Source organism: Pleurodeles waltl, chromosome 5 (assembly GCF_031143425.1).
Source record: "Pleurodeles waltl isolate 20211129_DDA chromosome 5, aPleWal1.hap1.20221129, whole genome shotgun sequence".
In the NCBI taxonomy this organism is placed as follows: Eukaryota; Metazoa; Chordata; class Amphibia; order Caudata; family Salamandridae; genus Pleurodeles; species Pleurodeles waltl.
This window is the reverse complement of record NC_090444.1, coordinates 193027211-193042691: the sequence shown is the minus strand read 5'-3', so window position 1 is coordinate 193042691 and position 15481 is coordinate 193027211. Positions and strand designations below refer to the sequence as shown.

Here is a 15481-nt window from a genome sequence, read left to right as displayed (position 1 = left end):
CGGGCAGAGACAAAGTGGATTAACTCAAATGCACCAGGAGCACCCTCTGCAAATGAGGTAATACTAATGAATATGAGGGTCACTGAAGCAGAAACTATGCATGTAGAGTAACAGAAAGGATACCAAATTGCAGCCCTCGTATGGTATTTGCATAGACTGCACTTTTTGTGTAGTAACGCTCCCTGATTGTTAGATCTATCAGCAACTCTCAAAGCAGAAAGGACTGTTAATGCATTAGCTGACACCCCTGACCAGCACTCAATGTTCCCAACCTTGACATTACAAGATGCCGCCCATATTTAGCATGCAGTCCCTCCATGAGCAGCACTAAACTTTCCTAAAGAACATACAAATGGCCTTACTTCATTATCTCACCATAAGTCTTTTAGATGGAAAGTATTCACAAGCACCGTAGGCCGTAATCTGATAGAGACAAGTGTTGCTGAGTGCAGATGGTTTTCGGGGCAGTTAAAATTAACCCAATTACCAAGTTTTCCCCGCACTGTCAAGCGGCGGAACACAGATTGCTGTGCAGCGGGGGCCAAGTCAACATGGCCGCTCAGCCTCACGACACCAGCCTGACAAGAAGGATAGAGCAATTTATAATTTCTGCTGGCTGGGTTTCAGGGAAAAAACCTGGGCCCTGATTACTTATTTCAAAGTCTTTTGTACAATTAGTTGGTAGGCAATATAATTTCCTCACTTATTCCTTAATAGAATCTTGCAGCAAGCGAACTGAATAGAATAACAGAGGATATGCAAAACCCCTGCCTGGACTGCCGGCGGATAATTTGTATGTTCCTTTCAGAAGCTTAATGGATTTTTACAGCTGGCAGTTAAAGGGCTGAATAATGTACATTAGTATGACGTTTCAAAATAAAAATATATGCCAGCTCCTTTCTCCCCACACACATCCTCAAACAGAAGTAATATATCTGTCGGCGGCGGCAAGGACGCGCCTATTCCCCTACGCTGCCTTTTTGAGTCCTTTATGCTTTTCTATTAATTCCCTGTCATGTAGTGTAATATACTTTAGTCAAGGAGTGTTTATTTTAACCTCCATGCTGAGCGTTTTTACCGGATATTTAATGAAAGTCCATGCTTTATCTGCGTGACACAATTATTTGTTATTGAATGGTTAGAGTACCTGACCCTAAAGGAAGGAACAGTCCTTCTCCTTTTAACAAATGTGATGTCTGCTGAAGCTCCCCACAGACATGGCTGTGTGAGAAGATGCATCCCTGGCATCAGGAGGAACCTAGTCTCTGTGTCCCTTCCTACATTGGAACTTCCATGTATTTCATCACTTAAATTTGGGCACGAGAGACTCCAGCAGTTTGGAAGTTCGTAGGCACAGGTTGGATTCCCTTCAGGATGGGAGGGGTCCATTTTCCTCATGCTGCAACACTGCCTTGTCACCGATCTGGTCATGGACACAAATTAGGCGTATTAAGGGGTAGCACTTGCTACCTCTGGATTGTTCTTCAGTACCGCTGCCCTTGCTAACCCTGGCCTCATAGGTCTTGAAGCCAGGGCAGTAACAGAAGGTAAACTGGGCTCAAACAGCGATATTTGTTTTTTGATGCTACATAACTCCTTTAGTCCCTCAACAGAAAGCAAGAGACGTTTTGTGGGCTAATTGCGTAATACTGGGGAGAATGGAGGATCAGATTGTGTATGATGTCACTTCTACTAGCCCTGGTCATTTAGTGAATGTACATGCATTGATGGAGGAGCTTCTGTCCTTGGTTAAAGTGCAGGTTCAGTACATCTATCAGTTATCATGCCATTGGATACCTGACCTTGCTTCTGAAAAATTAAAATCTTCAAATTTTGCCAGCTTGGTTCATTGTCAAGAGTCAAGCATTACACAGGGGAAATAAAATAGGACTTAGAAAGCACTCACCAATACACTAATGTGATGGTCTCTTGCAGGCCATTTCACATATTAATATAAATGATAATTATAGCTTACAGAAAACATGTAGGTAGACTGTTAAAGAAATACAGTTAGATTTTTAAACTAATCATTTTAGACTGTAATAAAATATCACTACTATGAGGTCATATCAAGTATCCCTAGATCCCGTGACAAAAAAACTAATGAGGCCCATACCTACATAGTTGCCCCCCACTTTCTGTAAGGAATTGCATAAGATGTTTATGACTCAAAGTAAGTAAATCCACTTGCATTGTTTTGATGAAAAGAGTTAGTTTGAAAATTGGAAAACTGAGTGAGTTCAGTAATTGTCAGACAGTCGAATCAATTTCAAATTGAGCAAATATGTACAGCTTTGTGTATAAAGCTAACAACTCTAGAAACAGGTATCAAATAAGATGTCAAATACAAAAATCCAGTAAATAAGAATTAGTAAACACAAAGTAGGAGTCCTCTACTGTGAAAAATCACAGACATTTTTAGATACCATCATTCCGGACATATCTATTCTTGCAAACAGCTAAAATTAACTGTGAAATCTTGAATAAAAATGAATAAGTGGCGATCATCAATGGAGAAACAAGGTCTTCCTGACCCAAGTACTAGTGGCATAAAAGATAAGAGCACCAGCAAAATACGGTGAGTAGCTACTAAATTTCTACAGTGGCCTTGTTCACCAACCTTTATTTTGCCACCCTCACTCAGGCACAAAGCTATGACAACAAAGTAATAATGACACTGAATTCAGATATGCAACCATTTCTGTGACATAGGGTGGTGACAGCTGAACCAGGTTTCCATGAGGAGGAAGCCCACATACCTAAATGTTCCATATGTTATGTCTCAGCAAACTTCATGTGACTCCCAGCCCTCACACTCATTTTTTGTGTCTTTCCATCAGTGACCTATATACATTTTTATGCCATAGACTATGCACGCAGGTTTACTGGTGTACAGTTTGACACAGAACATCTCTCTAGGGGGCCATAAAATGACCAGAAGGACGTATTGTAATTGTATTTATAATTGTAGATTTATATAGCACTTTAGCACTTATTACCCCTGGCGAGGGATTGAAGCGCTTTATGACGAGTAGCACAATACTCAGGAACCCAAGGTTAGTTCACTTAATCAGCTAAAGTGAGCATATTTTTAGATGTACATTTTTGGTTTTGGAATGCAAAAACCACTGTACATCAAACAATTAGTTATATACATAAAGGCCTTAATCGATGCAACACAGTACAGGTCAATTGTAGAAAAAATCTGCAAAGGTATGAGCAAATAAAATCTTCCTGTCCCCAAAATAAACAATATGTTAATTTGGAAGAGGAGTGGGGGGCAGACAAAACATGAAATGTCAATAACTCTTGATGCCTACATGTTAGTAGTGATGAATTTAACATGGTTGGAAAGAAACAAAAGCCAGACAGGCAACAAACAGATTCACAACTTTTTGCGACATTGTTTTTGTAGAATCCAGGTACACTCTTGGAAAGATTTGTGGCAACTGGCATATCTTAAAGTAGTTTGGGATAGTAATGGTGGTGAGCAACTGTATATGGTTTTATGACATCTTTCCAGATAATGTGGTTGCTAATCACCAACAGGAATGTTGGGTTAAGTCAGGGGTAAATGGGGTATTTTAAGGCTACAAAACCAGCCTTCAGTGATGCAGAAGCACAGCCCACTTTAGTCTTTTGGAGCAGTCCTTCTGGCATTGTCAGATTGGTCAGTCCCAGCCTGTTGATGCTAATTATGCTTTCCAGAAAAGGACAGGGTTGGGGGAGATGGCACAAGATAGGCAGCTTTTGCGGAAGCTGCGAACCATTAGATTGTTTTGTCCCCTCAGTCTCAAAATCAATGGCTAAAGCACAACTTTCAAACTTGCTGTCCTTTAGGATAAAGGTATATTATCTGAAATAAATGATATTCCCAATTCCTCCCAGATGCCAATACATGGAACTGATATGGACCACATGCAAAGAGATGAGTCAGAGAAATACGTGTGTCCAAAAGGGACTGAGCGCATCCTGTGTGGATTTATTATCCAAAAATGAGGGAAGACCTTCCCTTGTTTCATTAAAATATATGCATAATAGTTCCATTAGAGCGAAACCTGTTGGGAAGCAGTCGAGTTGGAATGCTGGGCCCTGTGGGCATCAGATGCAAGAGGGCAAAGCAGGCTTCAACTCGACCAGGCATAATCTACATAGAATATATATACACAAATAATGTTTGTGTACTTTAAGTTCTTTTGTATAGGAAATAATAGCATTTTACGAACTATAACTAATCTTAAACTCTTAAACCGTTGGCTGTGTGCGTGCATACACACACACAAAACGCAATGAACAACCTCATCTTTTAAAACCTGACACAAGAGCACCTGATGAAATCATCAACATAAGGAGAATCGGCAACAGTTGTAATATCTTCTGCCTTTTGAGAGGTATCTGTGATGTAACATTCTCAGGGTTTGTCTGACATGAATCAGAACTCTGCTCACTTGTCTCCTAAATGATATAAACTGAACACCTAGATGAAAAAGGATCTTGCATATTTCTACACACGGGGACGCTTGTGAGAAGATGAGAATGATGTCGCTCTTTGTGAATACCTCTGCAGCTTTGTGTAGGACCCACAATGCAGAGATTCTAATTATTTCATTCTCCCAGCCTGGTCATTCATTTTCTTTGCAGTTGGTGCTGGGCATCAGTCTAAGATTCAAGCTCAGCAACCTAGCTTGGGTTGGGAGCACCGCATCATGAGCGACTGTAGAGGTCTGTGTCGATACATGGACTTACATGCGTGGAGCATGGATGTCCCAACACATCCACCCATGGATTATGGCACGTTCCCAGATTTACCAAGCCTCAGAGGATTGTTTTTAGGCAGGAAGGTGTCCCGTCCTGCACAAAAACAATTCTGCCTGCAATGCAGGCACTCTTGCACCATAGCGCAAGGCTAGACAGCAGATTATGCACCAGTGCAGATAAAGAGCAGGAATGAGGCAGATATTGGTTAACATTGCTTATTCTTGCCCTCTCTTTTTTAACGGAGCGCAGCACAGCATGTTGACTTGCTGTGTTGCATGAAAGAATGTTAAATCTGGCCCCAAGCGTGACTATTCGCCACAGTTATATAGTTTTAAAAGCTAGATATGTGTGCTTATAAATGACACAAAAAGTAGAAACCTACATTTAGGAATTGCACTAAGATTCAAGCTATTTAAATGACATCACGAGCTCAGCTCAAGCGGGCAAGTCTTTAGAAGTTTTTTAAAGGTTGTCCTTCAACTTTAATTAGATCACTTTCCGCCACTGAAACTCATTTGAGCGACAACAGTATGCAGTGTCTTATGCATTGAGAAAGGCAGGTGAGGGTTTTTTCTCAGGCGCTGATAGGTCCAGGTGACACGCGATGTGAGCGTTACTGGAAGGCTGCCATCTTGGCAGGGCTGCTGCGGCAGAAAGCAGACTCCAGCATTGCGCCTGCTTTTCACCTGCTATCGCACCTCCCAATTGGCCATACCCTGTGGACCAGGAAGCGTTTGAAGCCAAAGAGTTTCTTCCATAATGTGTTTTCTTTTGCTGCAGGAAAACCTGGTGTGTGCGTCAACGGTGGAGCCAGACGGTGAAGCGGTAATCTAACCTGCAACACCCAGTCACGTGAAACAAAGACGAAAAAGGGTTTAATCTTTCGTTTTATGAACCTGCTTATCTTAATTTACATAACTAGCTTCAGTTTTTGCTGATTAACATGCTGATTACAAAAACACATATTTGCCTGTTTGTGGATTACAAATCTGCAGATTCTACTGGGCCTGCCAATATGTAACAACTACAAAAGAAAGTGTTCAATCCACCTTTTCTGGAGATAAACCTGTAAATTGTTTTTAGAGGTCACAGGGAAATGAAGGTTTGAACCGGTACACTCTTCTCCCAGCCTGGCTCACTAAGGCCGAAATATAAAAAACAATATTTATAAAAAGTGCTGAGTTCATCCAGAAATCTCCTAGCTAGGATTGTGCGATAATTGAAAAAGTCCCTAAATTATTGCCAACCAATTGTTTACTACCAATAGTTCACAAAGTTTTCTGCAAGTGGGGTTCACATTGAAAAGCCTGCTTTTGTGCATCTGTTACATTGAGATTTCAGTTAAAAAGCCACAATTTTAAATCTCTGAAACAAAAACTGTTTCAAAGTTAGTCTTGGGAACAGCTAGCACCTTGGATGTAATATTTCAAGATTTTGGTGAAAAAATATGCCATGGCATGAATATAGTAAAAGCAGGAAAATCCAGGAACTACGCGTAGACCAACAATCAGGGTAAACCAAGACCCTGCCCATTTAATAAAAACTCTGTACACCACTAGTGAAAATCTGATTGATAGAGCTGATATGGTTTACGCACCAGCTGGATAGTCTTCTCAAATCTCCTAGTGTGTGTTGTAAAGATGGCAGGGATAGCTAGGAATGTCATCCTTCCCAGGTTAAAAAAAGTATATTAATTTCAAATATGGAAAACATGATTGGTTTGCACTTGTGACGTAACGCTTTGGGGAAATGCGCTAAATCAGAACTCAATTATTACTTGGAGGCTATCCAGTTTATATGACAAATGAGAAAATTTTGTATTTAATGCACATGCAGTTGATGGCTTTGTAAGTACCTAATATTTACGAAATTTTATACAAGGGCCTAGCTTTACTAAAAGTTGTCGGGAACTTGTGCTCTGCTTCACAATTGGTGTGCTACACCTGCAGGCTTATACAATGGTTAGTAAGTATACACAATGCTTTACGAGGTTTAGCATCATGCTAGTGTCCAAGGCAAAAACCTTTGTAAATAGTCCACACACTTTGTAATTAGTAATTTTAAATCTATTATATATGACCAGTTCTCTATATTGCATGAAGTTTGAAGTGGACACAAGGCAGCATATTTTCACATTATGCAATCATAAAATACATATCAAATAAACATATTAAAATAAATAAAGAGTTATGATATTTTTTAGTTATGGGAAAAATGTATTGAGAATATTCCACTGTCCATAGTGGTTAATGAAAATTTCTCAATCTCCATCCAAAACTGTTTTTCGATGGAGGAGGGATTAAGTCATGAAACATTTCGCAGACTCTTTCTTAACTTTAAGAGTGACAACTTGTTGGGAAGGGAAGTATTATAAAATTTTGATAAGATGCGTAATGCCCCGGACCATTATTAATAAAAGAATGGGTGCGATTAACAGATAAAATCCATTGAATTATGTGAACACCAATTTCCTGTAAATAATTTACCCTGAGAAGCACTTTGTTAATGAGGTCTATAGAGCTGTTCGTAGATCCCTGAGAAGTGGGGTGAGAAGCTCTGAAGGTACCATATCTCTGCCAGAAGCATGTTTATAGGTCTCGGCTCTAGACAGTGTACATGTGCTATCTCGAACAGAGATCTGCTGCAACTATGTGGAGGCTCCCTTGTTGCTCCATTAGGCATTCTTCCCATTTGTCCAAGACATGCATACGTCATGGGTCTTCCAGGGTTCAGCCCTCCCCGAGAGCAGCGACCAACTACTTCTAAACCTACGCAACTGCCATTGTTTTGGGACTACTTTTTCGTTTCTTGAAGAGCATTTTTCCGAGTACTCCTGTTTATACTCTGAGAAAATCTTAAATTCCCAGTTCTCAAGGCTACTACAGTGGCTGGCCACTTGGATTAGAAATACTCAGAATGGGCATCATTTCGGTGTCATAGGTTTTGAGGATATTTCACTTTGAGTTGTGGAGGTCACTATAGCACAAGGCACTCAAACACCACTTAAAAAATATTAATAAAACTGTTCTCAGTTTGTTTACAAGCCACAACAAACTTCATATTGAAAATGCAGATTAAGTCTGACTTGGAATACACCAGCTGACCTGCCCTTTTTGTATCAGGTCTTAATTGGAACCTGGAATTCTGCTGGACCATCCTACTACCCTGTGCTGTGGGCCCATTCCCACAGCACAGGGTATTCCCTCTGTCAGGCTCGCCTGTGCTTGTTATGAATGTAATTTATTCATTTAGCTCCTCGACTCTTACATCAGCCTTGACTTAAAGGCTGTAGGAATGCCTTATTTACTTTCTTAGTATGGCTGGCCTTTCTGCAAAGTGCAGAGGCTTTATCGCCATCTAGTGGCCAACATAGTGTGTAACAGGAAGTGCATGTTTAACTGTACATAAGTTGGTACATTATTTATACAATATGTATTTATTAAAGACTTTTCTAGCTCACTGTGCTTTGTATAGCTGTTACTTCACATCATTGGGGAGGTTTGAGATTATGTAAGTTTGGAGGTGAGGTGGGGGTAGAGGGGAGCTAAATTCCAGTGTGTGAAGTGTTGTTCAGCTGCTGTCCACAGTTGTGCATATTTGACTTGTAGATGAGCTGCAATAATTTTTTTGTGTGCTTTTTTCTGAATAATATGTATTGTTTCCGGTGGGATCAGGACGGTCCCAGGTCCTGGGATGCCAAGGTCCAGCTTCCATGCTTGTTGAGGTAGTCTGGAGTACCATTGCAGAGACCAGTGTCCTTTGAGCATTTGGTGGGGCCCAAATACAGGTGCGGTCTCATTGCCGAGCTGCACTGCCCCATCCACGCTCCACCCTCAGCACTGCAGAAGCGAAGGACGTCAGCCACTGGTTTTTCACACGTCCACCTGCCCTCCCATTCACCACCCCCACCCGATTGCCAAAGACAATAGGTCACCCATTGCCGAGACCTATGTCTTTGCTAATGCTTGTTAAGCTAGCCTCCTCCCTTCACATGGAATTTAACTCCCAGAAAGTTCATTGACCACCTGGTCCTGTTGTGTCCTCTGAGGTCCAATGACTGCGCCATGATGCTCAAACAATTGCATCTCTCTCCCTCTAATGCTCGAACTCAATGTTACATGAAGAGAGGTAGGGTCTGCAGAGGGTAGAAGACTTGGAGTAGCGGCCATGATCACTGTGTGAGTAGTCAATGATTAGAACTCTTCAAGAATTGGCCAGTGAACGGGAATTAGCTTAGATTAAACAGCTACACGCTTTTTGAGAAATACAGAAAACTAGAAAGTATAAACCTGTTTTGTGTATTTCTTCTTGGTGAAAGTATCCTAAAGGGAAGTGGTTATATTAAAGGATGAAAGGCCACATAGGCTGAATTCCACTGACATTAAGACCAAGGCCATTCAGTCCAGGTTGGTTGAACAGGAAGGCAGAGGTTTCGTGCAGGTACATTTCCTCATTGTGATAAACAGGCTTTGTTAACTGCACCAATATTGTGGTTCACTGATAACTAAACTCTGTGCTTTGTTTCCCAATTTGGATCCGTGTCACCAGGCTAATGGAGTAAAACTCAATAAGCTAATCATTTGTAACTACAGACAAGATGTGCCCTAGTGACTAGCACTGCCGACTTTAGAACTGAGGAACCAGGTTCGAATCCCGGTCAGGCGTGAATCCTTGCCTTAGCTCAAGATTCTGTGATTGTGGGCAAATCAATTAACCTTTCCGTGCCTTAAAAAATTAAAAGTGTAATGTCTGTTTTGCATGTAAAGCAATCCAATATGCGTGACCACCTTTGCGCTAAGTAAAACTACAAAACTACAAGAAAAGTGAAAATACAGTCACTGATTAATGTCTACGTTCAGCAGAAAGTAAGCAGCCATAATCAAGAAATGTTCAAGGTAGAAACAGTTCCAAATCTGACAGCTTCAGTTTAGTTACAGAGCACTGACATAGCAATAGCTCCCCAGCCCCTGCGGTGTGGGGGGCCCGAGGCCCAGGGGACCCCCTCAGCACAGTACACTGTGCCCAGCCTGTGGGCTCCTGGCTAGAGAGCTCCTGTGTGGGTGGGAGAAGAGGGCCCTCCATGTACTTTGCAGTGCCCCCCCTCAAGTTTCGTTACACCACTGCCCTACAGTGACTGACTACCCGATGCCTGAGCAGCCCTACAGTGACTGACTACCCGATGCCTGAGCAGCCCTACAGTGACTGACTACCCGATGCCTGAGCAGCCCTACAGTGACTGACTACCCGATGCCTGAGCAGCACGCCATTTGTTTGCTTGGAAATGGCTGCTACTGTGATGAACAAGTTCGCCTTGGATGGAGGTCTCCTACCCATTCAGGCCTCAGTCTCGATGAAAACCTCCCAGATGTTGTCCCCCTGTGCTGTGCACCCAGTTATTTGTAATTCTGTCATGAGGCAGTTTGCAAAACTATTGTCTGGTGCTTGTGTTGTTTAGCAAAATATAAGCATGCGTCGTTGCTTGTTCAGTCTGACTAAAGTTGTTTAAGTGCACATGTCAATATTCAGAAACCAGAACTTCTGTTTATCTCCACTGCCACAGCTGATTTAAAGACAACTCCCCAAATAAGGCACCTCTTCAGGCCCAGGAAGATTTTTTAAGGCAGAACCTTACAAATTCAAAGCTCCTCCCTATCTATTTTTCTCTATATATTTCGCATTAATTTCATGTTACCTAAAAGTGTCCAGTGCCTAAAAGCTGGCCGCACTTCTCTCAAGAGTCATATTTAGCTACAAACCACCCTGGAGAAAAATGTATAGTCGGCTACACTGTCCTTTCAAACTTTAACCCCTCCCCCCACCCTTTATTCCAAATGTGAGCCAGCTTCCGGTATGTTTGTTAATAGACACTGTATACCTCACAGAGAGTAACAACATTAGACATACTGACACGTTTGGACACTTAACCCTGAGCACTGATTTTAGGGAAGTGCCAAAGTTGTCATTCAAGATACACAGCTTTAACAACACATTTCCAATAAACTGATACAATTACACCGAATATCCACAAGAAAACACAAACATCTTTCTTAATTACATTACTTTTGGTTTACTTTTACCTCTTTTCAGATTCTGAACACTAATGTCCTTGACATGCAAAGAACAACATCCAATACCTCACCAAATGAAAAATAAAAACCCAAGGTTCCTACAACTATTGGAAATCGCCTCGTTTGGATGTTGATCTCCCAGATTCTCTTTTTTTTAACACTAACCTCACTGAAAAGTGAAGAACTGCACCTGATCTCTTCAAAATATGAAGCAGTCAAAATCTCCCACATCTCAAGTTAAGTGACCCACCTTTTTAATGTTTTGATTTAAATGTTCTCCGATTAATATTTTAAATATACAATATTAGTATTAGTTTGCATTGAATTCCCATTTATTTGCAGTAATTCGAGCAGTAAAAGAGATGAAAACGTGGACTTCTTCAAACTCTCAAGAATAGTTGTTCTGTACCATAAAATAAAGAGTCAATCAAAAAACTTGTGCGCTTCATGAAACTGCAAGAGATAAATTAAAGTTTTGCCTACCTGGAATGGTCAAAAGAGCAATGTTTTTAAATTATAACAACATTCCTTGAAAAAGGAAGACATTTTGAGTATCCAAAAGCAATCATGCACAAACCTTGTATTGTCCTTTTGAAGAAAGCCTTGCAGGCCTCGCATGATGCTACACCGTAATGGTACCCGGACGCAATGTCGCCACACACTAAGCACAGCCGTTTGGGCATAGAGTTCAGCATGTACTCGCACTTGGTCTGTGAGTCTTCAGCAATGGTGCTGGAGCAGTCATCGTATCGCTTTATAACAGGCCCGTTGACACCAAGGCCTGCTGCTGAGGGGTAGAGCGGTGGCGAGTCGAGCCCATTCTGATGTCCATTCATGGTTGAGCTGTAGCTCCCGCTAGCGTCAGACGAGCCACCAGGGCTGTGGTGGTTGATGCTGTCCGTCAAGGAGGCAGGGCTTGAAGGTTCCGTCTTGATGTATGACGAACAGCTCGAATCAATGTGTCGATCTTTACTTGACATTCTGCAGAGAAGCCTGCATTGGGAGGGAGAAAGCGAGAAGATTTCTTTTATTAGAGGGACTCTTCTCCAGAGCTGCTCCGTAAAAGCTTGTGACTGGACATCATTCATGCATTAGTCAATACCTCTTGTTCTACATGAAGGTAATCAGCATAAGGGCATGACAGAGTTTTATCAAAGCTTCAGACAGGCAGTAAACAAAGCCTTTTAAGAGACCCAAATAATTGTTTTCCTCTAGCACGCTACGTGTCATGTTAAACCCACGCCGCTGAATTGGAAAGGTGTCAACATCAGAGACAGTAAATACCCACACATGCGCCCACTCCGACGAAAAAATGCATTGCACTTGCTTCAACATATGTCACTTCATTTAGGAAAATGAAGAGAGAACAAGAGTGGCGAGGATGAGGGAAAATAAGTCAATCAAACGGGAAGGGAAAACAAGAAGAAAAAGAAGGGTATCTTCATTTATTCATCCCCTCAACACGAGTGTAGAATCATATTTCACCTTCAAGCAGCAGGGCACACAAGGGTGGCAGCACACCTCATCCAGAATGAATTCATTCATTCCATAGTGGTACAAATGAAAGCAGCAAATACTATTCCGTACACTTGTCACATTTTTTCGGACACCCAAGTCTGTCTTCTTGGGGCAGGTTTCATCCATTGAAAACAACAACACCCTTCTGTCTCTGTTGGATTCCTTTGTTACTTAGTTTAACCACCAGTGGGAAGTGAACCAGATTCGTTGACAGGAGTGTTACTATTCAGCTCTATTGTAAGGGTTTTTGGAGCCTCAGTCGAAATGACACTTTTTCTCGTATTGTCACCTCCCCTCCCAAATGACAGTGCCACATTTGAGCCTTTAATTGCAATCTGGCGCTCCCCTGTGGTGGCACCTTAGGGTGGGTGCCTCGTTTGCCCTAGGTGACTTAACATATCACCTTGGGGTTATTATAGGATGTTACAGGAAGAGAATCCCAAAGCTGGCACATAGGAAAGAGATCTCTCAACATGTTTAAGATATATTTATCATGTGTCCCAGTCACAACATGATACTATACAGTTAAAGCTGCGAAATCATGGGCCAGCCACTTAAAGCCTGGTGTCTGTGATAGCTGCATAAAGCCTGGGGTCTGTGAAGGCTGCAAAGAGCCTGGGGTCTGTGATGGCTGCATTAAGGATGGGGTCCAAGGCACAGTGGCGGCTGGTAATTTTAGGAGGGAAGGGGTGGACGGGACACACAGGCACACATGCATACTCATTCATTCACACACGCTCACTCACACATCCAAGCACAACACTCATTATCAAATATTCAAATGAACATGCATGCACGCACCATACATTCATTGAAAAAAACAAACACACACACACTCAAATTCAGCTGTGCCTTGGAGGCCCCAGGAGGGTTGGGACTGCTGCCTTCCCTCACTAGCTAACCTAAGCTCAGCCAATGAGGGAAGGCAGCAGTCCTCAATCGTCACAGAGTCGAATGGGGTCAGTGAGACTGCTGACCCCCCCCACTCTGTGACAAGGTGTCACTAATTGGCATTCAGGACTGGACACTTCAGGTCTTAAAACTGAAGCGCCCAGCTCCGAAGCAATCTGGGACGTCCCTCCTCGTCATGAAGGGAAGGGCCTCTAGGCACTTTTGCTAGGCTAAAGAGGTCATGCACACAGGGATGTGACTTCTTCAGCCCAACAAAGTTCAGCTAAGGCAGCCAGGAGCCTGCGCAAATAGCGCATGTCTAGCCCCTGGCTGCCTGACCTAAAAATGAAGAGTGTCTGTCAGGCTGACCTTTGCTCAGCCTGACAGACTCTCTCATTGAATGGCGAATGGTGGGGTGGCATGGCACCTCAGCCCCAAAGGACAGGGAGCGGCTGCTGAGGTGGTTGCATTAAGCCTGAAGTCTTAGATGGCTGAACTAAGCAAATGCATGCACTTTCTACAGTGATCACCCAAGGACCAATTCTGGTGCATTTCCAGGTTCTCGCGTTATATAACTATTGATCTTCTGAGACACAGGAATAGGCTATGGACTCTGACAGATTAGTCGTCTGTCAGAAAATCTCTACTGTTCTTCAATGTGCCCTCAATTGACTGATTCAAGGCTTATTACGTGATACACAACAGCTTCTACTTCTGTTCTCAATAGGAACGGTGTTTGACCCTCACTGGGACCCACTTAGGGAGGGCACAAAGTCTTTGAATCACTTTTCACAACCTATCAGGCAGATTTGTGCTAAGAGGATTTTCAGAGGCAGCAACTTTTGCCTTAATAGAAATGCATCCGTTTATGTTTCCCAAAACTAAAGGGGTCAAGCCTTACTTCTTCCTTTGAAGTATGACACTTATCGTTGGCCGGATTGTACAGAAATTTCAGCCCACCCATCACATAGAAAGTGTGCCTGACCTCAAGCAAGCCTCATTTCATTAGTGTTACTGCGTATACTCTGTAGCAAAAACATAAAGAAAAGTGAAGATCCTGCCATGCTTTCCAGGCTCGTTCTTGCTTGGCCACCAACTAGCTATTAGCACCAGCCAATAATGAGTTAAAGAGCCTTCCTTTGTGGTTGAAATACCCACGTAGAACTACTTTCTATAACATTCTGAGACTGGTAAGTAGCAATTTGCATTTCAGTACTAAAATAGTAGGAAAAACTGATCAAACTAGGCGGGATCCCTTGTAACCCCTCACTGCTGTTCTTCATTGCAGTTCAGGGACACTGGATCCCTGCTCACTACCTGTACATCTCCCTCCCTTCTCTGAATCTCTCTCTGAAAGTGTCTCAGCTATTGGCCGATTGGGAATTCATGTTGACTTCCATCCCTAGTGCCGTGTACACTCCACCTGAAAACAGACTGTATCAGACAGAAGATCAGTTGCCGCTATAATGCCTGGGAAATAATACAAGAGCATTTATACAAAATATAATTTGCTCAAACTTTACACTATTAATGGTGTTCATCAAATACAGAAAGGACTTTACAACTAATGCAACCTTAGTTACTTTTGGTGTCCAACAAATTACTGAAAAGACATAACCGTGGGTTTCAAATAATGATGAGCATTGCTGATGGATTTAAATTAAACATGCAATGGACCATCAAAGGATCTGAATAAACAGGAAGTGTGCATTCTAGAACCCACCATGAAGCCAGAGTGCACCCACTTGTGTTGTCCTTTCCATAAGTTCCAATGGAGACTCGACTATCTCCTGCCACCCTGGATCAGCGCCTGATTTCCCATCTGCGTCTGCTGCCTAGTCCCTACCACTGTGGCTCACACGTCGCGCGATCTTCTCAAGTCGCGCTGTGGAAGAAGGCAGGACGCAGCTCGCCTACAGCAGTCCTGCTCTTAACGTATACCACAGAGCGCTTACCCTAGCACTTCACTTATTGCCTAATAATTATGGGACGGCTCTCACGTCCGTAATAGTCACAGGGTAGAATTAGAAATCATTAGGGTACTAAACTACTGGCTTGCTTTCTTCCCCGCTAAGGGGTTGTCTAGGTGGCTATGGCTGTGTTCTCTTGATTCAGTCCTGGTAGGAGTTGTAGAGTGCTCTGCTCCTGCTGGATATCTCTAAGTCACCATAAGCGCACCCCAAGCGCACCCTGAGGAGCGCTGTAAGGCCTGACCTGAGACAGACGCGCATACGCCGCTCTCTTCT

The 15481-nt window shown here is 42.6% G+C and overlaps 1 protein-coding gene across 5 annotated transcripts in view; it reads right to left on the bottom strand.

The window, feature by feature from the left end:
• ESRRG (estrogen related receptor gamma) overlaps positions 1 to 15481 on the bottom strand; it is a 661632-nt gene that overhangs the window by 145995 nt on the left and 500156 nt on the right. For all 5 annotated transcript variants that reach the window (XM_069233890.1, XM_069233887.1, XM_069233886.1 and 2 more), the window contains one exon: positions 11404 to 11819. In XM_069233890.1, coding sequence (XP_069089991.1) covers positions 11404 to 11806 — 403 coding nt within the window. In that variant the 5' untranslated portion in view covers positions 11807 to 11819. The remainder of the gene's footprint in view (positions 1 to 11403; positions 11820 to 15481) is intronic.